Below are 21,046 nucleotides of genomic sequence, written 5' to 3'. Positions count from 1 at the left end.
TCATCACTATTGCATTCATTTTGGGGAGGCTTTGTATTATTTCTGAAATATTGTTGAGGGAATGATTACTTAATAAATGGCTGTGATAGTGGACAGCATAACTCCAATTTTAAAGCTGTTTTGAGCTATATGTGTCTTCCTACTGACCTTAAATCTGTCATTCTTAAGCATCACTATTACTTTACCCATCACTGAACACCCATTCGTTGATCTTGAATCTGGAGGAAATGGTATAGAAAACAGGTGATTAGGAACTAATAGTGTGGCTAAATTATTATTATATTTTCATTATCATTGGAACATTATTCCATTGAAACTGCCATGTTTCAGAGCATTTAAGGATTTCTAGAATATCTTCAGTGGTTACAAATAATTGTCCTTTAGCAGTAAATTTAATACATTTAACATTGACATGAAGGATATATCCAAAGAATTTTTCTAATCTCAGACTTCAAGAATGCCAGTCCCCCCTGTGTTGTCCTCCTTAAAATAGAGTTGTATTCAGAATTCAAAGTACAGGCCAGCTTTAAACTGGTTACTGGGCAGTCAGCTATATTGGCTCACAGCTCATTAGCTAAGTGAATCCTTTGGGGGAGGGGGGTGGGGGGGCGTTGGCTTGGTTTTTGTTGGGGGTTCTGGTAGTGGTTTTTTGTTTGTTTGGATTTCGGGGAGTTTTGTTGTTTGTTTGTTTTGCTAAACCAGATTTACAGATTGTTATATCATGGACTTTTAAGTAAGTTGAGAATAGTTAAAACTGTGAAGCCAAATCTTTCTTAGCTAAAAGTCATTTGGTGCCAACTCTGTTAATGAGTAATATTTTTATCTGTCAAAAATGTGACATGAAAGAATAAAAGCTGTAAGTTTAGTTTTCTGATGTAGCCCATAAACCATCTCTAAGGGACATTCCAAAAAATGTTTTGGAAATGGCAGTGTATTTCTTAAAATAATTAAGTTGCCTTACCAGATGACTATTTTAAAGTAACACTTTTCAATATTTAGGTTCTGTTCTGTATATAAAAATGTGAATTCTTTTTTTTTTTTAGGGAGTTTTTTATTTTTTGTAAATTTATTTCTTTTTGGCTGCATTGGGTCTTTTATTTTTTTAACGTTTGGCTGTGTTGGGTCTTTGTTGCTGTGCACAGGCTTTCTCTGTTTGCAGTGAGAGGGGGCTACTCTTTGTTGTGGTGCATGGGCTCTAGGCGCACGGGCTTCAGAAGTTGTGGCACACAGGCTCAGTAGTTGTGGCTCACGGGCTCTAGAGCGCAGGCTCAGTAGTTGTGGCACACGGGCTTAGTTGCTCTGCAGCATGTAGGATCTTCCTGGACCAGGGCTCGAACCCATATCCCCTGCATTAGCAGGTGGATTCTTAACCACTGCACCACCAGGGAAGCCCTGTGAATTCTTAATGTCTGCCTAAATGCTTACTAAAAATTCATGTTTCTAAACTCCCTGACTGACAATTGATTCACTAGGTCTGAGATTTGGTTTAGGAATCTGCATTTTTTTGTGTCTCCCCAGGTGGTTCTGCTCATCACTCTAGTTTGGTAGCCACTCCCCATACGCACTGCATGATTTGTCAGTTGGAGGGGTAGTTGCCAATACCAGTAATGAAAGTTTTTATCCGTATCAGTAGGACAAGTGATTTCTTAACACTGACTACACATTACAGTCACTCCAAGGAACTTAAAATGTAAGATTCTCTGTGGTGGGGCCTGTCTGTTTATTTAAGTATTCCCCCAGTTGAGTCTAATGTGCAAGCCAGTATAGAAAACTGTAGATCTAAAGTAAGGCTCACTCAGATCTAAAGTCATTAGCCTTTTGGAGTTAACTGGAAACCTCAAATGCTGTAATGTCATCTGAATTCTGTTCGTGGTGGAATCTAGTGTTACTCTTCAGTACTTGGCACATCGTGGGCACTCAGCCTGTGAAAACCTAGTTACTATCGAAAAATGTGAACAAGGCTTAAAAAAGATTCCCTGTGACTGGCATCTCAAAATATATATTAACATATCCTTCTTTATTTGTTTCATCTTTGTTCCACAGTCCAAAACCAGAGTCTCTGATAGAAATTTGTATAAATCATATTGAAATATGCTTCTCTGGTTCAAAAACAAATGAACCTTTTATTTACACGTTATCTTATATGGTGTCATTTCTTGACTGTAATTAATTTATTCACCAGCTAATTAAACATATACCATGTACCAAATACCGTTCTGGTTGCAGAGAACTGAACAGACATTAAGCTTACTAGATCAGTCATATAATACAGTAAGATGACAGGTGTTCTAGAGAAAAATAAAGCAGGGGACGGGAATAGGCAACACTGGAAGAATACATATTAAATAAGTGATCAGGGGAGGTCCTGGGAGAAAGAAGAATACGCTGTGCGGCTGTGTTGGAGAAGCATATTCTAGAGCATTCCTGCCGTGTTTGAGGAATAGCAGGGAGGATGGATTGGAGTGAGCCAAAGTAAAATGGATAATGTAGAGCATTGTACGCGATTAGAAGGACTCTGACTTTTACTCTGAATAGACAAAAAACCATTGAAGGTTTTTGAGCAAAACAGGGACATGATCTGACTTAGTAGTAATAGAACACTGGCTTCTGTGTTGAGAAGAGACTGAAGGGGACCAAGGGTGGGCGTAGGAAGAGCTGTTAAGAGATCACTATTCCTAACACTTAGGATATGAAGCAGGATCATGGCTTTAGGCAAGGTGGTAGCGGCAGAGGTGGTGAGAATTTATTGAATCTTGGATGTCTTTTGAAGATAGAGCCAGCAGAGTTTGCTGCTGGTTTGATGTGGGGCATGAGAGAGAAGTCAAAGGTGACTCAGGGATTAAGTCTGAGCAACTAGGTACATTGTGGTGCCATTTCCTCCAGTGGGCAATGTGGGGGAAGATTAAGTTCAGAAAGGAAAATAAGAGTTCAGAATTCAGGCATGTAAAGTTTGAGATGACTGAAAAGCCTAGAAGAATTGAGTTCAGAGTATATAATAAGCAGGCTGGAAAACAAAAAATGGTAGATCAGTGTATTACAGTGTATTATAAAGTCTAGGAGGATAAGGAAATAGCATAGTGAAATATAGCTATTTCCCCTTAAGGAGAAATTTTTTAAATGGAATGCAAAGAGAAGAGCATGCCAGTTCTACAGAAAAGGAGATTTATTCTGTGAATGTGTGGCAAGCCCATAGCATTTCTGAAAGCTCTCAGATGGTTTGTTGCTTTTGGCTGCTCAGTTCAACAATGTATCATATTCCATCTCCATCTTAAAGCTCATCTCAGTACTTTGGGGGTTTTTTTGTTTCTTTTTTTTCATCTCAGTACTTTGGAAAGCAGTATGCACCAGTAAAACAAATTGTTTTATATTTCTACATATATGAAGCGTGTGTGTGTGTGTGTGTATGAGTTGTGGAATTAGCCCTCCAGTTAAAACTTGTATATTCAAATGAAGAGTACAACTTGTTCAGATAGCCTAGAATTATGATCTTAGCATCAAATTAACTTTGGAGTACTAATTAACAGTTTTATATGAACAAATGCACATCTTCACTTTCTCTAGAGAAGCTTTATATTAATATAGCTGCCTTTGGCTAGATGTATTTCAGCTGGTTTCAGTGAAACTACCAAAATCATCAAGTCAGGAAATAGACGCTAAGGAGCTCTCCTTTGTTTTGGATTATATAAACCAGTCACCCAAGTGCATTGCCTTTGGAAATGAGGTAAAATTTGCTTTGTTGGTTTTCTTTTTTGTACATAAAATCTCTTTCCTGCAGTCTTTCCTCTGAGAATTTTATGTTATAGTGATTTAATATTGCCTTGAGTTACAATATTTTTGTTAGTAACTAAGAAATCTGTCTTACTACTTTAGCATGTGTTTGTAGTATAGATTTTTTTAGGACTACCCTAATTTTGTAGATTGTGTCTTTTTGCTCTTGTAAACTCTATAATTGTCCCCCCAAAAATCAATGTTTTGGCATTTGTACTGTACTTCTTAGCCTGTACCATGTAGAAGCCACTTAAATGCTTTGATTATAGATATGTGTCTTTTGAAAATATGACCTCCATGTCTATAAATAACATGCCCTTATAGAAAATTTTGAAATTATAGAAAAATATAGTGAAGAAGTTAAATCTCACCAGTGGTAATATTTGAGGAATTTTTTCTAGACTTTTTCCTAAATGTATAAAATAACTTTTCTCAAATTGAATAATTATCTGAGGGTTTCATCCTTTTTTCTTCACTTAACACTGCAGCATGAGTGTGTACTTAAATATTCATCAGAAATAGTGACTGTATGATGTTCATACCATGACTTATTTAGCCATCCCTTGTTAATAATCACATAAGTTATTAAAATCAAGTACCATCAAAAGCCCCTATATATCATTGTGGTAGCATGTTTCTTTAGTCTTAAGTTTTGTAGCATTATTTTGGCTTTGTTCTGAAAAGGTTTAATTTCTTAGAGTAGAGAAAACACTTGAACATTATAAACATCATTATTCTTTAGCATCATAGTCATCAGTTAAATACAAATTAAAACCACAGTGAGACACCACTTCACGTCCACTAGAACAGATAAAATTAAAGAATGACAGTACTGAGTGGTGGAAAGATATGGGGCAAAGTTAAACATATGCCTTTACTTACTTTACTGTGACCCAGCAGTTCCGCTCCTAGGTAGAGAAATGAAAACACGACCACAGAATGACATGCAAAAGAATAATTAATACTCATAATAGCTCCAAAATGGAAATAACCCAAGTGTTCATCAGTAAGAGAGTAAACAATTTATGATACATATGCATTCACTGGGATGCTGCTTCACAATAAAAAGGAACTAATGATACACATAAGAGCGTGGGTGAATCTCAAAAAGGTGATCTTGAGCTACAGTCCAGACATGAAATCTATTTACCATTCTGGTTGTATTCTGTTATAGAAAAGGCAGAGAAGTAAGCTACAGTGACAGAAATCAATAGTTGCTGACAGGGGTGGGAGCACTGGGAGAATGACTGGAGAGAGGAACAACGGAGCATTCCTGAGGCGAAGAAAATGTCCTAAATCTTGATTGTGATGGTAGTTACATGGTTATACACATGTCAAACATTGCATTCTGTGGTGTATAAATTATGCCTTAATAGAAAAATTTAATCATTATACTTAGAGAGTCTAGTTTTAGGATTTAAGACCTACTTTCATCTTTTAATTTTCTATGATTATTGTAAATGTAGGAGTATCCTTTCCATAGTTAAACTGTAATATGGGTTGGCCAAAGAGTTCATTTGGGTTTTTCTGTGACATCTTACAGAAAAACCCAAATGAACTCTTTGGCCAACCCAGTATATCATTGCATACTAATATACTCTCCGTCTGCAAAAAATTTATTGTTCCCATGTTAACTTTCATGATAATATTTCTTCTTAAAGGGTGTTGACTATTTTTGTGAATGTTATCTTCTCTTTGAAATACCAGGGAGAGTATGTTGCTGCAGTACGGGACTTTTACTTGTCTGTTTATTTTTTCAAAAAGAAAACAACATCAAGGTAAGAATTCCTTTTTGATAGCTTTATTTTATTTACTCAAGAGTTCATTATAATTTTATTTGTCCTTATACCTGTGACCCAAAGCTGTTTCATGTTACAGGTAATTGTGAAACCACAAGATGAGGTAGAGTTTTTAACCCACAGTGGGTTAAAATCGTTAGTCACAAAATCCTAGGGAGCTTTTCCCCTCAAAACCACTTTCACGCTTAGATTCTGCTGTGTATACTTGCCGTCAAAATTGGATGTGGTTTGAAAAGTTTTCCCTAGGTGATCCACATTGTCATTTTATGGCTGTAGGAATGAATATAGGCTTTGCTATAACCTGGGTTTAAAATGAGTCAAGTTAGGGCTTCCCTGGTGGCGCAGTGGTTGAGAGTCCGCCTGCCGATGCAGGGGACACGGGTTCGTGCCCCGGTCCGGGAAGATCCCACATGCCGCGGAGCGGCTGGGCCCGTGAGCCATGGCCGCTGAGCCTGTGCGTCCGGAGCCTGTGCTCCGCAACGGGAGAGGCCACAACGGTGAGAGGCCTGCGTACTGCAAAAAAAAAAAAAAAAAAAAAAAAGAGTCAAATTAGTCCATTGAACCTCACTGCACTTCAAATTAACATGTAGTTTAAATGGCGATAATTTCTACCTAATAGAGTTGTAAGGATGAATGAGGTAATGTATTTAAAGAAACTAGTGCTAAGCATGAGTAGTCACTCTTCACATGACACTGTCCCCTCTCCCCTTTTACCCTGCCAAGATTAACATTTGTTTTCCTTTGCAGTATAAGGATCCTGACATCTTTGGACACATTAGCCAGTTGTCTCAGATACAATTTTTCAGGCTTGTCCATACTTCATGCTAAAAACTTAGCTTTAACAAGAAATTCAAACAAACTTTTCCCAGGCAGAAAACCATAAAAAGAACTGTCTGTTCTCTATTTCACTCTCGGTGGCCTCCATAGACAAGTTATTATGGTAGAATGTTATTCACATGAAGTTTATATTGTGTATTAATACATGTTTACAAAACAAAATTCTTGATTCTTGGTCATGATTTTTCTTAAAAATCGTGCATTTATGTTCAGTGAATTCTGAGAGCTCACCAGTTTGGGTTGATAAGGGTGGGACCTCCATTTTGCCGTACTACATCATTTACCAAGCCTTTCATAATCAAGGGAAAATATTTTTCTTCTAGGTTTACTTTATCATCATCAAGAAATAAGAAACATGCTAAGAACAATTTTACATGTGTAGCGTGTCACCCGAAGGAAGACTGCATAGCAACTGGTCACAGGGATGGCAAAATCCGTCTTTGGTCAGTTAACTCTTGAAGAGCTTGGCAATCATTTATTTATTTTAGATTAGTCCTGCAGAAAAGGGGTATACCTGGGTGCAGGGAAAGGATAGAACTGAAAAGCGACAGCTGATAGTAGAGATGATGCTTTCTTGGCATCCTCCCTTTCTTTTATTACTGTGCTCTTCATTGCATAGACTTACTATTTTAGGACTTCAATCCTTGTCCCTAGGAGTAAATCCATTTTGTCCTTAATCATTTAATTGAAGAGAACTTTTTGTCAGCCTTTAAGTAAAAAGGAGAGAGTAACAATGAATATTGAACTAGTAGAATACTATGATGGCCTATTGTTTGCAGAAGTGACTGGTTTAGAAATAGAAAGTACTTTTTGCACATTAAGACCAGTAAACTTGATAAACATATGCCTTTGGCCAAATTAAGAATTTTGGTTTTCTCCAATAGGAGAAATTTTGATGATGAAAAGAAATACACATACACATGTTTACATTGGCACCATGATTTGGTTATGGATTTGGCTTTTTCAGCGACAGGTAAGTACAAGTTTAAGACTTAAAATGAATTTTTAAAGTATGTGAACCAAGTATTTTAATTCACTGTACTTATAGTTTGAAAGATTTAGAATTGCATGGGCCAAATGAATTTTTTTAAGCACATGTATATCACCCCTGTGTTTTGGGCTTTGCTCAGCACAATGCCACATGCTTAAGTTTTCAAAGCTCTTCAGAGTATCAAAGAGTACACCTGTCATAAAGTCTCTTGTTAATATAAACCTATTTAAATTATATTCCTTTTCCTTTTTCAATGTATGTGCACATAGCTAAGTGCTTGTTGTCCATAAGTATAGCTACAGTATATCAGGAGCAAATGACTCTGCTGATGCTTTATATCCATTATCTCATTTAATCCTTGACTCTGAAAACAGGCATCATATTCTCATTTTACAGATGATGGAAGTGAAATTTGTAGTTGAGAACTAACTTGCCTAAGGTCACATGTCTCGTAAGTGGGATTTGGACCTAGGTCTAATTCGAAAGTTTGTTTTTAACTGTAAGATTGCCACATTCACTCTTTTAAGTTAATTCAGATCTTTGTTCCATTTAAGCTGCATGAGAGTGGCTATAATGCGTAAAAATACCTCCTTGGAAATAGGATGACCTTCAAGAGAAATTTGGAGAAGTACATTTTGTCTTTGGTTACCGTTAGCATCCTCACACGTATGTGGTGAAAATTATGTCAGTACATTTTGACTGGTCCTTAAGGGGGTGGGGGAAGGGAGGTGCTAGATGCTCCAGAAGTTTACGTGCCTGGAGAAAGTGGTTCTTCTTCCTGTACGTCTTCCCAGAGACTGGCAGGACAAGTCTTAGTACCATTTGCTCTAGATTCCTACAGGCTTACTTGGGTTTAACTCAGTGGAGCCTCAGGAAGCAGGAGGCATCTTCAGCCTACTTGTGCTTTTGATTTTGGGGATCAGTGACTGGTATATGGGGGTGGGACCCAACCTGACACACTTAGAGTAGTACAACAGGAGTACAGCTGTGACATATGGGAACGAAGAACAGAAGACTGAAGAGGGTGTTAACCCTATGGATAAAAGACATCGGCTACTCTTATCTTCACCCTCCTCCCCACCAAAAATACAAATGAGTATGTTTGTGGCATTGTGTGTACATATGTCTGTAATGTTTCAGGCAGTGTTGTTATTTTCTCCTGACCTAAGGTGGTTTCTTCTGCCCTTCCTCATCAGTTTCTTTTTCTCTGCTGTGGCCCCTGCCCAAAGGCCAAGACCCGTTGATGTATATTGTCACTGTGACTTTTCTCTATTTTGTTCCCTTACCTATCTTGTCCACCTCCTCTCACACTAGTTATTAGTCACAGCTTTCTGTGATGGCCTTACTTATTACCCTTAAGTCCTGGGACATTCAGGATTGGCCTTCTCAGGTGGGGTTTGGGGAACAAGGAGTAGTTAGATTAGTTGGCACTCAAAAAAGAGAATACCAAGTGCCTCCACTGTGAGCCGTGGCTTTCATATAGGAAGTACTGCAGATCATCTTGGCTATTAGAGAGTTGAATTCTTGATGTTATTTTTTAAATCATGTGAGTATTTGTGAGAAGTAATATAGTACATGGTTGTCAGTGAATGTGTAGGTATGAGAGAGTTAATAGAAGAAAATTAGTTGTCTGTGTAAATGAATGACAAATTATAGGGTTTTTGAGAACTGTTTATAAGTTAAGGCAAATGTTAACAGTATAAACTGTTTGGGCTCTGCTTTGAACGCAATCATGCTGTCTGTGAGCATCTAATTTATTACTTACTTCTTTCTGATTCTTAAGCCTTTCTTATTTCAGTGCTCTAGGACCTCAAGTTAATGTTGGATAAAAGTGGTATTGGTGTTCCCAACACGGGGGGGAAAGTTTTCAGTGTTTTACCACTAAAATATTTGCTATAGATTATCTGTAAGTATTCTTGATGAAATTTTAAAGGTCTCATCAATTCCTAGGTTACTGAGAGTTTTTATTATGGGTCTAGAATTCTATCTTTTACTTTTTCTGCATCTGTTAAGATACTGATGATCTATTTCCCTTTTTTCTGTAAGTAGAGTTCATTACATTGGTTTATTTTTCAAATGTTAAAATAACCTCATATGCTTACAATAAATTTTACCCTGCAGTGATGTCTTAACTTTTTAATATATCATTGGATTCAGCTTGCTGATACTTCATTTGGTAGTTTTCATCTGTTATGAAATTGGCTTGTACTTTTCTTAATGATGTGCTAGTTTTGGTGCAGAATTATGCTGGTCTCCAAAACAAATTGGGAAGTGTACTCTCTTTTTTGTTACCTGGAAGAGTGTAAAACTGGTTTATTTCTTCCTTAAATGTTTGGAAAAGTTTACTCGTGAAGCCAGCTGGGCCTAGAGGATGTTTGTTTCATCCAGTTTTTCTAGTTATTGGCAGAAGAATTTGTCAGCAACAAAGTAGTCACATGTTACTGGAAAGGAAAAATCCCTGAACCAGTGATCTTTAAATCTTTTGGCTTGCAAGTATATTAAAAGATATAAAGACACTTGTTTGCATGTTTTTTTAAATAGTTTATTTCTCTAACATAGGAAAAATCAAAACATCGATTATATCTTCCTGTTTTTTTCCCCCAAACACTGTCCTTTTCATTTCTTTGTGTGGATGAGAAGGCAGCAGTCTGCTGAGTGGTGGCCGTGAGTCTGTCCTCGTAGAGTGGCGAGAGGCAGCAGAGAAGAATAAGGAGTTCCTCCCGCGTTTAGGAGCTACTATTGAACATATCTCAGTGTCTCCAGCAGGGGATCTCTTCTCTACTTCACACTCCGATAACAGTAAGTCCCAATTTGTTGTCATGAGGAAATACAGTTTGTGTAATGTCTTAAATTAGGTAGCATCTGTAGGGGATGGAAAATAAGAGACCTCAAACTAAGAGCAGCATAGGATTTAACGAGCATTTTTTTCTCTTCCATTTCTCCTCTTTCCTCCACCCCTCTTGCCCCAAGATGCCACCTGAATACAACATTTCCAGAGTTGTTTTTATGAAAGTGTAGGGCTAAGTGTATTTGGTTATTGTTGTGCCACTTACACTTAAAAATCTTTTCATGTGGAATGATTGGGGGAATAAAGGAGGTTTTTACAATATAATGGCATTCTCGAAAGAATGCTCTGAGGTTTTCCTTTGGTACAGCCATTGTCTCGGTGTGGGAGTCCTGTGGATTCTGACAGAAATGGAGCAGTCTTTTGATTCCTCCCCAGCAGTTGGTCATCCTGTTACACCTCAGCTTGGATGTAAATCCCGTGCCCATTGTCTCCTTTCCCTTCAAAAGAGAGCATAACTGAGCAATCCATCAGTGCAGTGACTCATTTCAAAGTAAACAACCCTCTCTTTTGGGGCATATAAGTTTCTGTATTAACACTTCTAATGTATTCATAGTCACAGCAGAAAACTTAGAGACTCCAACAGAAAAAGCCCTCATTCCTACCCCTAGTTTTTCTGTTCAATCACAAAATATATTCCTAATTTTCAGTAACAGTCCAAGAAATTGAACATACTCAATTGTTTTGTATTCTGGTATATTTCAGAATGATATAAATTCACCTTTTTTTTTTTTTTAAACCTTGAAGGTTTGACCTATTTATGTTTAGATGTTTGTTTGTTTATTTATTTATTTATTTATTTTACCCACAGAGATTATAATCATTCACCGAAACCTTGAGGCGTCCGCAGTAATTCAAGGCCTAGTGAAAGGTATCGCAGATCTCAGTGGATGTGGAATTGTGTACATTTTTAAAAGTGAATATTTGTCTGATTTCAGCTATTGTTCATCACTTCTTTTGCAGACAGAAATATCTTAACCGGTTTGATGATTGACCCAAGAACTAAAGCTTTGGTTTTGAATGGGAAACCTGGCCACTTGCAGTTTTATTCTCTCCAAAGTGATAAACAGTTATACAATGTAAGATTTTTGATCTGTTAACTAGCCTTAAAACTAATGAAATATCTTTATAGCACCACTGGGGTCAAGTAACTTATTGTATAGCTTCTAAAACAAGATCCTGTGCCTATGTTATTTGAACACAGTATTATCAGTTGTTTATAGCATGATTCTATTGAGGCCACCATTGCAGATGAAGTCTGCATGTAAGCCAGTTGGCACTGTTGCGTGCGCTCTGTCTATTCTATTCTGTTCAAGACTACACTCTAAATTAACGGTCGCACACATCTGTGCCTTTGAGTCATAAGGATAGGCAGTGAGCATACGGATTAACAATACAGACCTGTCTCTGCTTTGTGGTGAAACAGTATCATATGTACATGCTGAAGATAAAATCTTCAGTGTAGATTAAAGAGGAACACTTCCTATAATCCTGGTAAATGCAATCCAGAATTTCCACTTTTTCTTTAGTGCCCCACAGTACCCTTTACAGATTTCTGTCACAGCCACTGTAACACTTTATCTCTTTCTCTCCAACACCTTTAAACCTCTCACAAAAAGGAAATTTATTGATCTTTGTACATTTCTAGTACAGTGCCTGGAAATAGTAGGCACTTAATACATTTTTAGTAAATCGATGAGGACACAATAAAAGAAACAATTATAAAGAAAATGCTGGCCTATTTACAATGTTGTGCTTTTTTCACTTCTTAAAAATTGTAGGTTTCATTTTTGCTCTCCTTGTTTCTAGTGGTGTGGAATCTAGTTTTGAGATTTTATGTAAAGCTGTTTGTTCTTAGACACAAAAGAAAAGCATTACTGTAACCTAAAGTTCTGCTGTATCATATAAATGGAGCACAGTCGTTACTAAAATTTAAGGTCACTGAAGAATCATCACCACCAAGTTGGTATTATACAATATGCTCCATGTTTTCAGTGGCAATTTCGATGTCTGTAAGTAATGATTAGTTCATTTTTCTCTTTACCTAAAAATCTGTTACTGTAGATTCCAGAAGGTATCTATGATGTGGTTAATTGCCATTCCCTGAATGCTTTAACATGTATGTATTTACATTAATAAGAATTTTGGATTTTTTTTAACCCATCAGTTAGATATTATACAGCAAGAATATATCAATGATTACGGTCTGACCCAAATTGAGCTAACAAAGGCTGCATTTGGCTGCTATGGTAATTGGCTTGCAACGGTGGAACAACGTCAAGAAAAGGAAACTGAGCTTGAATTGCAAATGAAACTGTGGACATATAATAAGAAAACACAAGGGTAATACTACCTATATAGACATTAATTTCAGAGCAGGAAATTATTTGACTTTCTAGTTTCAATTGTTGGTCTTTACGATGTTTCATTTTGATAAATTTATATTAAGAGAAATGAAGGAGGTGTTATTCCTCTAATAAAGCCTTTATGCTTTCTGCTCTGAGAAAGCATTGGTGTTCTCCAAATTATGAGTCACCTCATTGCATAAATAAGGAAACATGGAGAAGTGACACCTCCAAGAACACATACCTACTTCCAGGCAAATCCAGGATTAGAATGCAAAGGTCTTAGTGCCTTAGCTCTTTTATTAGTGTTATATTACCTTCTTTGGGAAAATGGCAGTGGTAGGTGGTAGAGGTGTGGTGTGGTGTAGACTTGATTAGATAAGGAGCCCACTAGTTTCCCATACCATGGCTGTAATAGCAATTTATCAAGTCCTTGTCAAGAACTGGGCTTAGTGCTTTCATGCCCATTGCCTTGTGAATCTTCACAAGATAATCTTTCATTCACAGCAGTGTCCTGTCGAACCAGAAACAAGCTTTGAGAGGTAGTTTGGGTGACTTTAAATATTAAGTATTGACCAGGGCAGTGAAATAGGTAATGTTCTTTCTGTACCGTCTTGCCACAAATAAGGGCTTTCATAGCCATTTCCTTTTTTGCTTATTTTCAAAAGAGTGAGGTATCTGTGTTCTACACAATTTCCCTGCAGTTTAGTATAGTAGCCTTTCAAGTATCATTTTTTGATGACCCCTATTTTATACTCATTCTGTACCAGTAAGCTGACACTGTTTATAATCACCTCTGTTATGTACGTTACACGAGGCCAGAGGTAATGTGTTAGAACTCTTTGCATCCTGTGGCCATCAGTGACAGAACACTCAATTGTTTGTCATGCTAGGTGATAATATATCAGTTGCTCATTCTTAAAGATGCTATTGTAAAATGTGCAATATATAAGGAATTCTTAATACTCATATGATAGTATATCATATTGCCCTGGTATAAAAATAAATTGGTTTCCTTCCTACTAGGTTTGTTCTCAATACAAAGGTTAACATGCCACATGAAGACCACATCACAGCTCTCTGTTTCTGTAAGGCAGAAAAATCTGAAAACCCCACCTTGGTTACAGCAAGTAAAGATGGTCACTTCAAAGTGTGGATATTAACAGATGATTCTGATATATACAGTAAGTTACTTAAATATAGTATGTCTATATGTAGTGCACAGTTTTAAGAATTGATATATTTATCTCTCATGAATTGTATCCATTCTGGGAGGACATTTTCTACTTTGTATTCTATAGGATATTGCCCAATTTCAAAAGATTTGAGAGATTACATTTTTACATGCCTTTTCTCCCAAATCTTTACTTATTTTATGACATTCTTGATTAATCGTGTGCTAATTATTCCAATCTGTGAGGGTACAGTAAAAAGGGCTTTTGCAGTAGTCCCTTTACTGTTCCACTCGAAGAAGGTCAGGGTCTCTTGGAAGGGACACAAATTTCAAATCAGTCAATGATTTGTAACTAAAATTTTGGAGAGGAGGTCTTTTGTTGTGTTTCCTTGTTTCTTAATCCATATTTCTTATAAATTCCCTAAAATATTATCTGGCATTTGTACTATTTCTATGGTCTGTATTTTCACAGAAAAAGCTGTTGGCTGGACCTGTGACTTTGTGGGTAGTTATCACAAATACCAAGCAACTAACTGCTGTTTCTCCGAAGATGGCTCTTTACTAGCAGTTAGTTTTGAGGAAATAGTTACAATATGGGATTCGGAGACATGGGAACTTAAATGTACATTTTGTCAACGAGCTGGGAAAATAAGGTAGGTAAATAATTGGGGGAGTATGAAGTACTGGGTTTGTTTCTTTTTTTTTTAATTCAAACAAGTCTTTCCACATAAACTTTAGTAATTAACGTATGCTTTCTCCAGAGGTATCCTGTGGGTCAGTGGTGCCAGCAGCTAACCAAAATACTGGGAAGCTAAGCTAAGCTAAGCTACTGGGTTTATGAACCATGTGCATTACTTTTCATGGATGTACTACACAATAATAGAAGCTATATATAAGCCTCAGTAGATCCAAACAATGTTTATTTTCTCTGTATTTTCATAAAAGCGATGTTATGCTCAAACTTCACTGTTTGTAATAATGGCAAGGGAATGTAACAGTAGTATCTTCCATTTTATTTCCGGTAACTTGGGCATTTGAGGACAGAATGGGAAATGGCTGTTTCTAATTCCCCACATGTCTAATTCTGAATTTACTTTGTAAAACTTTCTTCAGAATTCATATTGCAGATTTTCCTCTTGAGACAAAGAAGCATAAAAAAGAGTTTTTGTTAAATAACTTGGTACGTTTCACATACATTTTCTCTATATGTGTCAATTATTGTACCGTACAGCATATTAGAGAAAAGAATTGGTCATCAGATCTGTTTTCCTAAAGAAACAAAATAGCTAAATAAACCTTTCCTGTTGTGCTCCTTACCCGCTTTCCTGCAGAATAATTATGAACAAAAACATACATGTCTATCTAAAAATTTGCATTGCACGAAGCTAGTACTGTACAGGAAGTCTGCAGTCCTTTGTAACTACATGTGCTAGAACTGACTGTTGTTAACTTCCTTGTTTTAATCTAGGCACCTTTGCTTTGGGAGATTGACTTGTTCCAAGTATCTTCTTGGTGCCACTGAAAATGGCATTCTGTGCTGTTGGAATCTGCTCAGTTGTGCATGTAAGATATTTTTTGCTATAAAGTGATGACAAAGCACATAGGAAGTGGACATTAACTAATCTTCGGCATTTTAGGACTTCTGGATGATATCTTCATATCTTTACCCAGAAAATATATAATTTTTTACGTGGTACATTGTACCACCAAACTTTGGAGTGCTATGCCAGTAATAATAGACTTTGATTACAGTTGACCCTTGAACGATGCAGGCATTAGGGTCGCCGACCCTCTGCGCAGTCAAAAATTCACTTATAACTTAGAGAGTCAGCCCTCTGTGGAGTCAGCCAACCTTGGATTGAGCAGTTATTGGTAGTACTTGCTATTTTAAAATCCACATGCATGTGGACCCTCACAGTTCAAATCCATGTTATTCAAGGGTCAACTGTATTTATAAACTGCCTAATTGTCAGCAAATCATCTTCCATTATCCTCACCTTTTTCCACTGTCTTCAGTGTATGATTTTGTTGCCCTCCATATTATCCATCCTCATAACAATTTGAGGAAGGTTTCTGATAGTTCATAATGCATAGTAACCTGCAGTGTTCCTGACAGCATTAAATTTGAATGTAGCCTATCACAGTCCTCCTAACAAATGTGAACTTTGTGGCATTTTACTCATTCAGGTATATGTTTGGAAGACATTGTGGTTACTTTGTAATAATGTGTGTGATAACATTTTTTTAAATATTCTCTACAGTGATTCTGGTTAACATTTTGCCCACATTTAGCAGTAGTGGAAAAGCACCAGACAGAAGTTGCACTGTAATAACCATTTCATAGCATGTGGAAGAAGTATCAATACTTTGGTTTTCTGCTTCTTGCCCCTCGTTTTAGTGCAGACTTCCACAGATTATGTCAGTGTGTTCTCCATGTATTATCTGGAATGGTAAAATCCCACTTCCTAAAAATAATAGAATTGATTGTCCCAATAAATATTGAGTACCTAGTTTAAATAACAAGCTTAAGAAAGCTTTTGGTAAATCTCTTCTTAGAAGTGAATCACTTTTTTTCCCCCAGTGGAGTGGAGTGCAAAATTAAATGTGAGAGTTATGGAACCTGATCCCAATTCAGAGAATATTGCTGCAGTCTCTCAGTCTTCCGTGGGTTCAGACTGTAAGTACAAACCATTCTTTGACAGAAGAAGTCTATCACCTAAATTTTCTCTTTTAACACCTTTAATATAATATGATTTACACTTGCCTTCAAATCAGATGTCCATTTGAAGCCATTTGCCTGACCACTGCCCTTCCTTTCTTGAGTTCCAGCTCCAGCACATCCCTCATTTTTCAACATGTCATTTGCTACTCAGCCTTCAAAATCCAAGAGAGATTTTGCCCCTTTGAAGCATTCCTAAATCCCCCAAGGCGATTTTATCATTCCTCTATGATCTTGAAGCTCTTTCTACAGATCTCTATTCTAGTGCTTAAGACAAAATACTGCCACAGTATTTTGGTGTCTGTTTTCTGCAGTTGACCCTGCTCTCAGAAACAGAAATTTTTGTTTCTGTTTTTCATCTTCAAAGCCCTCATTCCTAACCGGCTTGGCACATAGTAAGCATCAAGTAGCTATTTGTTGACCCAAAGCCTAAAATAATCATGACCTGATCAATTTCCTCAGTGGGGTAAGTCCCAGGATGAGTGTGGTGTGCCAATCTGAGGCTGAAACTAACCTTTGCAGGCAAAATGTTGTCTGTTTGGTTTTTTTTTCTCTAGTGTTTGTGTTTAGACCTAGCGAGCCAAGGCCATTGTATATTCAAAAAAATATCTCCAGAGAGGAAGTCCAGTGGGGAGTGTTTGTTCCACGAGATGTCCCTGAATCATTCACCTCAGAAGCTTACCAGTGGCTGAACAGATCGCAGTTTTACTTCCTAACAAAATCACAGGTAACCATCCACCTCAGAAAAGGCGGTCATTTTGTATGTGTGATTTTCAGTTGCTTTAATATTTGAGAGTAATAGCCCAGGGCAAGTGGAATAGTTTTATTAAAGGGTTACTCCTTCTCTCCCCTCCCACTGCCCTGCCAAATCGTCTCATGTGCTCTGTACAGTCATATTACTGGTGGGAGTATATTAGCCCACACCTTTGGGGCTAAGTATTGCTTGCATTCATTCACTCCGTGACACCAAAAAAGATATGACCTAGAAGATAACTAGAATACTTTAAATTGTATTTATTAGAATGGCTCTTTTTTAATTTTAGTATTTGATTTACCATAAAGAAATCAGTGGCTTAAGTTTGACCCATCAGTTGAATTTTATTTCATTACCAATTCTTAAAAATGATCTTTGAGGACAATCTTACAACTGTCACAGCAGTTATTAAATACGTTTTAAATCTTTTATTACTTTTCTGTGAGCAGATATATTTATATCAAGATGAAAAGTCAACATCATTTTCTAACTTTAACATTTAGATTTGCACTCTACAGTTTATATTTTGCATCATTAATTGACCTCTCTTTTCAGAGTTTATTGACATTCAGTACACAGTCTCCAGAAGAGAAGCTCACACCAACAAGCAAACAGGTATGTTCCGGTCACTCGTGGTGCAGATCGTGCACATTGCCTCCCTGCAAAGATAAGGTTCTCTTTTAGAGCTCAGCTATGAGAAAAATGTTTTACCTGCCCTAAAGTGGAATTCAAATTACATACTTAGAAACTACTTGCTTCGTTTGATGTCAGAGTGCTCTTTGAAAATGTAGTCTCAGTTTGTAGTATCAGTAACATATGCTTGTGATTTAAAGAATCAAATAGTTCTACAAGACTTCTTGGGGAAAACTTGAACATCACCACCACTGCCATTACCCACAAAGATACTCTCAACTCTTTGAGTTGAAGTTTTTATTTACCTCCATATCTCTAAGAAACATGTTTATATTGCTAATTCTGGATTTTTCAGATCTAGGTATTATTTGTTAACTCTGATCTATTGAAGTTGAAGTTTCTTTCATACCACTCCCGCCATATACATTACATACCCCCGCATATTTTCTGTCCCCTAATTTTTCCAGTATAGATAAATCTTAAATTGGTCAGGTCACTGTTCATCCTTAAACATGTAAACACAATTCATAGCTGAGCCACCTAGTAATAAACAGGTTGTTTTTCCTTTTGTGACCAGCTTCTTTTCTCTGGAGTTAATGATTGCCTTCTTTTTTCATTTGCTCAGTTTCCTATTTACTTCTCACCTAATTCACCCCTAAACTCTACCCTATAACTCCTCTCTCATTATTTTCAGACATATTAGGTATTCTTTGGAGTTCTGAAGAAATATTTTCAAGAGCCTCTGACCTGCTTCTTTCGAACTGATTGCCCTGTAAACGTGCTGCACAGTAATCATCTTAGGATCTACATTTGCCACCATTCTGGGGGTTTATTCACATCTACTGTAATAGATCCTGTAGTTTTTCTCCTTCTTTGGTCACTCCTTTGCTTTGGTAAAGCACATCCTATTGGTGCATGGGAAGTAAATTTAAGACATTGCATGTTTGGACATGCTTTTATTCTCTCCCATTGGATTGGTTGGTTGGGTAGAGTTCTAGATTGAAAATCATTTTGTCTTAGAACTTTGAAGATACTGTCTTATACTTTATCTGTATCCTGACTTGTTTATTTCTCTCTGGAAATACATTGAATTCGTTTAACATTTTTTTGTTGATGATTACTATATGTTCTAGACATTTGGGATATATCAGTGAGCAAAAGAGTGAAGTCTATAAACTAGTGGTGTTTATAGTCTAACAGGAAGGCACAGATAATAAACATCAAGTAAGTGAAATGTATAGTATTTTAGAAGGCAATAAGAATTATGGAAGGAGGAATGGTGGGAAAGGGAGTGTGGAGTGCAGTTTGCCTTTTTAAATAAAGCAGTCAAAACAGGCTTTAATGAAAAGACTGACTTTTCCTCTGAGTTAAATGTAAAGCCCCCTTTGAGGGTTTTAATCAAAAAACTGTCTAAGGAGAAGAATTAATTCTTTCTTTGCCTTCATTTTCTCTAGAACTGCTATTTACGGCTGGACCTTCTAGAATGGTGCTAATATTCTTATTTTTTCTCCTGTTTTCTTCCTGTTGTCTGAGAGGTTTCCTCCTCTTTTCATCTGATCCTCTATTTTTTTTCTCTCTCTTAACATGGTTCATTTCCATTAGGTTTTTATTTCCAGTCTGTTTTGGAGATTTTCATCAAAGTCTCATGACTCTTGGCTGTCTGCTCTTATTTAAAGGTGAGCAAAATCACCATTTGGAGGTTTTCTACCTAGGTGGAACTTGACCTCTGGCCTCCACTATCTGCCTGAGCTATTATGAGAAAATCTCCAAAATCATTATTTTTAGGACTTTTTCTCTTAGATTGGTCAAATTGTCCAGATAAAATTCTTCCAAATTCTTGCCTAAAAGATGTCAACCTGGCTGCCAGTGTTCTGAGAAGCACCCTCTATGGAACACAACTGCCTTCAGCTGTGAGGGCACCTCCACGCCGCCACACACCAAGCCATCCTTTCTAAAGACACACTTTATTTTGCTCTTCAAGGAACATACTGTCAGCCCTCTGCTGGGGCTGAGGAGGAGATCTGGAAACCTGAATGCTCTCTAAATAGACCTTCAACCAGGCTAACTGGTTTCTTTCTTTTTTTTTTTTTTAGCCTTTTACAGAGGAGGTACTGTTACTATTAGTACCAATTCTTGAGTGTTTGCGGGATTCTGCAGTATAAATTGGGATGCTTTTAGCTTTCTTCACCACCAGCTTAGAATCCTGCTTTCTCAGGTCTACTAAGTTAGCTACCACCATTCAAACTGCTTTTCACTTTCCACATCACACAGTGTCTTTATTACTCTGGATTTATGCTCTTTTGAAAACCTGTTTGCTGCCGTTTTTGTAGGATTGGGGGACTAAGTAGTGGTGGATGCACATTTTGTTCTGTCACCGAAGTGTCTGCTGTTAGCTTTTCCCATAGTAAATTGACTGCCCTCAGTTGCTTTACCTGTGAACTGAAAGAATCATACTAGATAATTTCTATAGTTCCCTCCATCGGACATGTTATGACTGTGATACTTCTTATTGCCTCAAAGGCAGTTCCTCCTTTTTAGTGAAGTAATTTATTTCCCTTTGTCTTAAATCCTTACAGCTATTAGCAGAAGAAACTCTTCCAACAACCCCATTTTATTTCATATTGGGAAAGCACAGGCAGCAACAGCAGGATGACAAGTTAAATGAAGCTTTGGAGAATGAACTGGTACAACTACCCTTAACGGAAAACATACCTGCAATTAGTGAGGTAAGTAATTATTAATTACTTATTAGTGTGAAACATAAGTTTATTATAATATTAATAGTGTAAATTAATTGCTTATACCGATATGAAATGGGTTAAACACAATAAAGTTCCTTAAGTTAGAGTTTATTTATACAGTCAATCTGTAACAACTAATTTTTAAATAATCATTTATACGTTGTGCAATTTTTTTTGAATTTTTGGATTTTATTTATTTTTTTATATAGCAGGTTCTTATTAGTTATCTATTTTATGCATATTAGTGTATACATGTCAATCCCAATCTCCCAGTTAATCCCACCACCACCACCACCACCCTCTGCCACTTTCCCCCCTTGGTTTCCCTACCTTTGTTCTCTACATCTGTGTCTCTATTTCTGCCCTGCAAACTGGTTCATCTGTACCATTCCTCTAGGTTCCACATACATGTGTTAATATACGATATTTGTTTTTCTCTT

The 21,046-nt window shown here is 36.9% G+C and overlaps 1 protein-coding gene across 1 annotated transcript in view; it reads left to right on the top strand.

Moving 5' to 3' along the window:
* WDR75 (WD repeat domain 75) overlaps window positions 1-21,046 on the top strand; it is a gene marked incomplete at its 5' end in the record, with an annotated part of 41,516 nt that overhangs the window by 13,166 nt on the left and 7,304 nt on the right. Inside the window, 15 exons of the mRNA XM_079709881.1 lie at window positions 3,597-3,721; window positions 5,476-5,546; window positions 6,728-6,847; window positions 7,289-7,381; window positions 10,040-10,194; window positions 11,052-11,111; window positions 11,204-11,319; window positions 12,408-12,583; window positions 13,612-13,769; window positions 14,232-14,412; window positions 15,228-15,322; window positions 16,341-16,436; window positions 17,036-17,205; window positions 17,788-17,847; window positions 20,442-20,591. Of these exons, the coding sequence (XP_079566007.1) occupies window positions 3,597-3,721; window positions 5,476-5,546; window positions 6,728-6,847; window positions 7,289-7,381; window positions 10,040-10,194; window positions 11,052-11,111; window positions 11,204-11,319; window positions 12,408-12,583; window positions 13,612-13,769; window positions 14,232-14,412; window positions 15,228-15,322; window positions 16,341-16,436; window positions 17,036-17,205; window positions 17,788-17,847; window positions 20,442-20,591 (1,826 nt within the window). The remainder of the gene's footprint in view (window positions 1-3,596; window positions 3,722-5,475; window positions 5,547-6,727; window positions 6,848-7,288; window positions 7,382-10,039; window positions 10,195-11,051; window positions 11,112-11,203; window positions 11,320-12,407; window positions 12,584-13,611; window positions 13,770-14,231; window positions 14,413-15,227; window positions 15,323-16,340; window positions 16,437-17,035; window positions 17,206-17,787; window positions 17,848-20,441; window positions 20,592-21,046) is intronic.

This window comes from Hyperoodon ampullatus, assembly GCF_949752795.1.
Source record: "Hyperoodon ampullatus genome assembly, chromosome: 8".
NCBI classification, from domain to species: Eukaryota; Metazoa; Chordata; class Mammalia; order Artiodactyla; family Ziphiidae; genus Hyperoodon; species Hyperoodon ampullatus.
The sequence above is the reverse complement of the archived record's forward strand: the minus strand, read 5'-3'. Positions and strand labels throughout refer to the sequence as shown.